Source organism: Merops nubicus, unplaced genomic scaffold (genome assembly GCF_000691845.1).
Source record: "Merops nubicus isolate BGI_N331 unplaced genomic scaffold, ASM69184v1 scaffold9253, whole genome shotgun sequence".
NCBI classification, from domain to species: Eukaryota; Metazoa; Chordata; class Aves; order Coraciiformes; family Meropidae; genus Merops; species Merops nubicus.
In genome coordinates this window covers 88-7,372 of record NW_008596858.1, presented here as the reverse complement: position 1 = coordinate 7,372, position 7,285 = coordinate 88, and the positions used below count along the sequence as shown (strand labels likewise).

Below are 7,285 nucleotides of genomic sequence, written 5' to 3'. Positions count from 1 at the left end.
CTTGTCCTCGGCTGCATCCCTGCTCCATGTACAAGCCACCGCCAAAGAGGAGTAACCGTTGCTTTGAGATTTCATGTTGAGAGAAGTTATTCAACACAACCAAACAAAATCATTGTTTGGATGCCACGATGTTAAACCTAGAATTTTGTTTTGTGTATCATCAGTGAGTGAGTGGAGCTTCCCAGAAAGAATTGTCCCCAGTTGTATGGAGGGAAGTCCAACAAAAGTGAAGTCCACAGGATAAGAAGGACATTGAGGTGCTGGAGCTGGTCCAGAGAAGGGCAACAAGGCTGGTGAGAGGGCTGGAAAACATGCCTTGTGAGGAGTGGCTGAGGGAACTGGGGTTGTTTAGTCTGGAGAAGAGGAGACTGAGAGGAGACCTTATTGCACTCTACAGCTACCTAAAAGGAGGTGGTAGTGTTCCTAGTCGGTGTCTTCTCCCAAATGACTAATGAGAGGATGAGGGGAAATGGCCTCAAGCTGCACCAGGGGATGTTTTGATTGAATATTAGGAAGAATTTCTTCCCTGAGAGAGTGGTTAGGCACTGGAACAGGCTGCCCAGGGAGGTGGTGGAGTCATCGTCCCTGGAGGTGTTCAAAAAACGAGTAGATGTGGCACTTGAGGCTATGGTCTGGTGGTTATGGGAATGTTGGGATGGAGGTTGGACTTGATGATCCTAGAGGTCCGTTCCAACCATAATGTTACTATGATGTAATAACAGACTAGGTAAAAAGCATTAAAAGTCTTCAGATTCCCAGAAATAGTCTCACTTCAGTACATTTTTGATATTGCTTAAAATTCAACATTTTAGCTACGTGTATGAAAGTCCAGGAATTATGGACTTTCTTATCACCATGCTATTCTGCAAGTATCATTCTGGCACTTTGTTGAGCTGTGCTCTAACTGTACAGCACAGGTATCATTTCATACCCGGTGACTCCCACCCCATCCTGAAAAGTGCTGTTTGATATCATCACCTACTTTTCATGTCATCTGTCTTAGAAACAGATAACTTGGCTCAAGTTACAATTCTTTTTATCCCCTTACACCTTAATATTGAGCTGTGGCTCAACTTTATCAAATCTAACACTGAGGCAAAAAAAAACCCCAAAACCTATTTTGACCTTTTAAGCCCAGATTCTGCAGTAAACAGCCATGGCATCCTGCAGTAAGAGAGTCCCCTGTTCTTTATAACTTCAGAAGCTTCTGTTTCATCTTCTCGTCAAGTAAGAGCAATGACAGACTTCTCCCAAAGGGCTTTACAGAGACAGTTAGGAGATAGATTGTCTTTGGGAGCGGTACTTGATTTGCCAGCGGGGTGTGGTGATAACTTTGGCAAACACCTGAGATTTCAGTTTCCCCTTTCTCTTTCCTTGTCGTACCCTGCTCCAATAGCTGTGTCACTGTGTGGGTACATAATCCGCTGCAGAACAGAACCTGAACAAAGACTGCAGACACAGCCATAACCCAAATGATAAATCATCGGAATTTTCATAGATCTCTTCTTTTCTCCTAGGTTCGGTATAGTTGCCTTTTGTTTTGCCCAGTACAGCTCCAAATATTCTCCCTAGCTGAAGCCCCGGTGCTGATCGTTCATGAGGCATGCAGAAGTGTTTAGAGCACGAGGGACTCTGTGCCTCCAGGTGACTTTGTGTGGGTGACAGCCTGTACACAACGGACCCCACTGAGGTCAGCCCAGGTGCAGTTCTCCTCTGAAAGCAATGGTGTGGTCGTGGCCTCACGTGGAGAGCTCTCAGCAAAGTGATTTTTCTTCTCTACTACTTTTCTAACAAAGTCCTGCTTACACTTTGGGTGTTTATTATAAAGGAGTACTGTTAGTATTCTCTTCTGAATCGAGAAAGCACATGTGTATCACTGATTCTGAGCTGATGTAAATATAACCAGCTTCTAGGGGAAATTACTGTAATTAAAAGTTTAAAATTAACTTCATTAATGAATACTGTTTACCAGTTTTTCTTTTTTCAAAGAAAGAGAGAAGGAGGGAAAGAAAAAGAGAAAGAGAGAAAGAAAGAGAGAAAGAGAGAAAGAAAGAGAGAAAGAAAGAAAGAAGGAAAGGAAGAGAGAAAGAGAGAAAGAAAAAAAGAAAGAAAGAAAGATGGAAAGAAAGAAAGAGAGAAAGAGACAGAAAGAGAAAGAAAGAGAAAGAAAGGCAGAAAGAAAGAAAGGAAGAAAGGAACAAAGGAAGAAAGAAAGAAGGAAAGGAAGAGAGAAAGAGAGAAAGAGCCATTCAGTTTGACTGCCTTCCCAAAGCAGGTAGGTTTTGTCATTTGAGTTTAACTTTCCAAGTAACCCAGCAGCAATGAACAATTTTGTTGAGCTGAAAATGGGTGTGTTCAGGATTCACTGCAGAACACCCAGTCTCTCCACCACAGCTGTTCTAGGGATAGTTCTGGACACAAGGGAATGAGCTGCATGAGTTAAACTCTGTGGTGGGTTAACCCTGGCTGAGCAAGTGATGCCCACCAAGCCGCTTATCACCTTCCCCCTTTCCTCTCCCTCCTCCACAGAGCAGAAGGGGAAGGTAAAAATGAGATAGAGGCAGAGGCCTTGTGGGTAAAAACAAGGGCAGTTTAATTAGAAAGCAAAAGTTAAGCAATGCCGCAGACAGAAGGAAAGAGCAAAACCAAAGATTTATTCTCTCCTTCCCATCCCCAGGCGATGTCTGGCCTTCCCTGGGAAGCAGGGCTCCAAAATGTGTAGCAGTTGCTCAGGAGGACTGAGGAGTAGCTCCCCCCTACACTATAGACCAGCTTTATTGTTGAGCTGACATCAGATATGGACTATCCCTTTGGTCAGTTCGGGTCAGCTGTCCTGGTTATGTTGCCCCCAAGCTCCTGCCCCCCATCCCATGGGGGGGACTGTCAGAAAGAGCCTTGGTGCTGTGGGAGCACTGCCCAGAGGTGCTCACAACATGGGTGTTACCAACACCCTTCTGACTCCCAGCACAAAGGCCCTGAGCCAGGAGGCTGCAGCGGGAAAACCGGCTCAGCCAGACCCGATACAAACCCAAACAGAACATCGAGGTCTGCAGCCTTGGAGGGGAAGGCTGAAGTTCAGGGTCTCTACACAGTTTCATACTGAGGTGGTTTCTCTAAATTTTTCAGTCTTGCCTTGACCCAAGGACTGTGAAATATAGAAGACCGTGCCTGACACTTCCGTTCTACTCGGGTGCATATTTTGCAACACGTTTGGAGAACAACTGGTGCCGCCACACAAGGCAGCTCCATTCTTAGATCATGTTCCCAGTGCAACTCTTCCAGGCCAGTGGCTGTCCTAGTGCTGGTTAGCAGCAACTGGATATCCTCCTTCTAGCAAAAGTTCTGCTATTATCCTTACAGCCCTGCTCACGGAATTAATTTTAAATGTGTAGGATAAGTATTTTTAACTCAGTCTTAAAACAGGGGAAAAAATGTTTTGTGTCTATAACTACATGGGAAACAGAAAAAAACACCAACACCAAAACCATACAGCAGAGAAACAAAATAATTCCTCTGTTAATTGCTTAAAAAGAAACTAAGAAACTGTTTTTTTAAAAAAAATATATGCACGTTTGGGTGTTCCCAGCCTTTGTCAGGACTTTCTCAGAGTTCTAGCTAACAACGCTCGTATTGTTGTGGTTTAACCAAAACATTTGCTGGTCTCATTTGCTGAAAATGCTGCCTTTCCATTTTGAATCTGCTCTGGCAATTGAGCAAAGCCACTTCATGCTGAACAGTGCTCTATGAACAAGGAGCAGCATCTCCAACTGTTGTATATTGTTATATTTCTCAGACTGTTGTATATTGGCATGTTTCTTTCAAACAGAGACACAAATTTACACCGTTCGGGGATCTAGTCCTGGATTTGTGAGCACATTCCTGTAACTGTAGGGTAACACGGGAAAATCAAACTGTAGCAGCTGACAAGAAAGTAGGTACATTTTCTGCTACTGACGTGCTCCTAGTTTTCTGAGTGGAATTAATAAGAACAGAAGACATAGTTACATGCACGCTTGTGTTTTTGGTGGGGCTTTTTGTCCTTAGAGAAAGTCAGCTCTGAGCTTTTTTACTCAGTCATAACCTCTATGAATGCCTCTGGCTCAAGGGGACCCGTCTATGTGCATTCAGAACTGCTGACAGACAAGCCATACTGTGTTCCAGATACGGAAGGTGTAAGGGCTAATTTTCTATCAGTTAAATCACATTAATGTGCCTGATGTACTGCACATGCAGTGTGGAGTTATTCAGACCATCTGTTGTCAGCTACGTTAGGCACCTAACTTTAATACTCTGAATCACACCATTAGGCATCTCCCGTTCCCACTGACTCCACTGAAAATTTAAGAGTCTGAATGTGATGTGTTTAATTAAATAAAAGAGAGGTGGTTAAGGCAGACTGCCATAGGTGAAATGACCCTCATTATCAGAAATGACTTAGCTGGGTCTGTCTCCTGACACAATTAACTGCAGGACATAACTCATTAAACTTACTTGAGCTAAAAAAATAGAGGTGAGGACTGAATATATTCTTTGCTTCCTGAGCTCAACGCAGACAGTGGTAAATTAAGAAGAAAACAAAACAAAACAAAGCAAACAAACAAAAAAACCCATAAAAATGAAACACAGTAATAAATTTTTATTCCTGTCCTTGCTTCTCTCATGCACTGAGCTCAAGAACAGCTTTCCTTTGGACCCACAGAACTTCAAACCTGGATTTTAAAATGTGCAGTCATAGTTGATGCAATCAGCTGGTGCTATAAGAAGCAAGAGAAAGCCTCCTTCAGCTACTGTAAAACTGGTAACGGAAATGTGTCAGTTGGCATCACCCATTCTAACTGGAGTGGCCGATTTTAACTTTTTAGAATTGTCAAAAAGCACCTAAAAGCTTTGCAGGAAAACCTTAACCCAAAATTTTGAAATGCGGGGGATTTAAGGGAGAAGTAAGGACATTCAGAACCTCCCTCAGGGAGGTGCCAGTGGATATGTCCTATAACTTCAGGAAACTACATTTTCACATGTGAATTTCAAGGGCATATTTTGAGTGCCTCAAAAAGAGATCATTGTTGTACCTTGTCTTACGTGGTGAAAGAAACCTACTGAAGGAGAACTCTTTCCTTCAGGAAAGGAGTGGAGTTGCAGAAATGTCTTTATTTCACAGGAGTTTATGTCCTCCCAGATACTTCAAATGTATTTACAGAAGCTCTCATTACACACAAGACCATCTCAAATGTTCCAGCAACCTAGTGACAAGCCTTAATTTTCATGTCTGGATTATGACCAGCAGAAAGTTCAGAGGCTTAGCTCTTCACAAAAATAATGAGGCAGAGCCTCAGGTGCTGCTAAATGCCACAGTCCCGACCCCACGCAAGCCTGACAGAAAACACTTAAATCTGGGAGTCTGGACTCAGACCTGAGCATAAAATCAATGCAGCTTCATGTGGGAACAATTTATTCTGTAATTTTGCCTAGTGTTTGATTTTCTAAGCAAATTCTAGATATTCAGCAAGTCATAGGGTCACACTTAGTGATTAGTTGTTGCCGAAGACAAAAAAAAAAAAGAACAAGTGTGGTTAGTGCAGGCTGTAGTATGTAATTTTGGTGGCCCTCAAGCTGTGCCCCGGATGTTACTGTCAAGAGCAGGACACACAACATCCATATCTCACCTGTAGGAAGTCAGGACTTAAATGTCTGTTTGAGAAAAATACTTAAACTCCCTACCCCAAGGTACAGCTACACGTAGAGTAGTTTTGAAAAGTAAATAAACCCCATGCAGAGAGCATTCACCCCACACTTTATCGCTGAGGGAGGGAGCATGTAACTTCAGTTTCTGTCCTGTGCGGGAGAGCTGCAAGCACAGGTGAAAGCTTTAAGGGGTTGATTTCTGAAGAGAAGAGGGGATTTCACCCGAAACAAAGCAGGTACTAAACGTGTAGGTGTGAAGAGAATACCCAAGAAAGCTGGAACAGAGAGGACTCACGGTCTTTTTGGATAGCCTTCCGGAACTTTGCCAGGTCCACGCTGGGGGGCCTGCTGGGCTTCTCCGGGGGCTGGCCCAGCTTGAACAGTGGGAGCAGGGCTTTCCGCCTGGGGACTCCTGAGCCCCTGTCCTCCTTCTCTTGGGATCCACCTGATGGCTTTCCTGCAGCAGGCACTGTGTTCATCGCAGGCAACTTAGGAGAAGAACCTGACTCTTCCTGGACGGTTTTCTTGGGAAAGATGCCCTTTAGATTATCAGTTTCTCCTTTCTCTCTCAGGTCCTTCCCAGTTTGGGGTGCATCTTGAAGTGAGCTGGACCAGTGGCTAGTAGGCTTCAGAACTCTGCTAGAAAAATGACTGCCGGCAGCTCCTGCAGCACACTCACTACTTTCATCCATTTCCTTTGTTGCTTTAAATGGGTGTTTATTTGGTCTAGGGCTTGGCAGACTTTTTTCCAGAACCTTTGTATTAGGAGTGTATTTGTTGCGGGAGACCTTACATTTCAGAGAGGATCTCTGTCCAAGATGTGATTTAGAGGAGGAAGGCTCGGGTTCATTTTCTTGTACTGCAGACACGAACTCTTCTTTTGCTACTTCTGAATCGGCAGGTTTTGCCACGCTGTCCTCTGGTGCAGAATTTGAATTCAAGTTTTTTTGCCAAAGTTGTTTTCCTCTCTCATGAGGAGCAGGTTTAAGGAACTTGCTCCCTGAAGGTTTTGGATGCAGAGACTTGGGCTCTTCTTTTCCTGAGCCACTGGCTTTGGCGGGAGGCTTGGTGCATCCAGCATTTCCGTACCCTTTTCTGTCACTTGGCTGAAGATGAACCCCAAACTGTTGTGCCACCGTTTTCAAATACGAGGGCTGTAGACACTCCACTTTTTGATTATCATCTGGAGGCTTGACCTCCAGAGAAGGCTCAGGGTGAACAGGTTTGTGAGAGGTACCGGGTCCTGAAGAAGAAGGTGGGTTTTGTTGATTGGCAGAGCTCTCAAGTGCTCCTTTCCTCGTCTGTAATTCTGCATGGATAAGTTGTACTGGATATTTGAAGGGCTGACTGTTACCAGAAACATTCTCTGTGGAGCTGCTAGTTGCGTTGCATTTCGCCATGAGCTCCTTCACACGTGACTTGCCATCCTGTAAGCATAAAGAAGAGAAAAAGACAGAGGAGCAATGAGAAAGTCCCCGCTGCAATGTTCACACATACTGTACTTTAAAGAGTTTCCTGGTCTGAGGCTATGGCACTGCTGATTGGCTGTGGAGATGTTGTAGCACATCTTCCTGTAGCGTTTGAGAAGCTGGGTGTTTTGTTA

General features: G+C 44.2%; 1 protein-coding gene across 1 annotated transcript in view; it reads right to left on the bottom strand.

Annotated features, from left to right (window-relative positions):
* FYB (FYN binding protein) overlaps positions 1-7,082 on the bottom strand; it is a gene marked incomplete at its 3' end in the record, with an annotated part of 24,293 nt that extends 17,211 nt beyond the window's left edge. Inside the window, exon 1 of the mRNA XM_008936509.1 lies at positions 5,978-7,082. Coding sequence (XP_008934757.1) covers positions 5,978-7,082 — 1,105 coding nt within the window. The remainder of the gene's footprint in view (positions 1-5,977) is intronic.
* Positions 7,083-7,285: the final 203 nt, after the last annotated feature.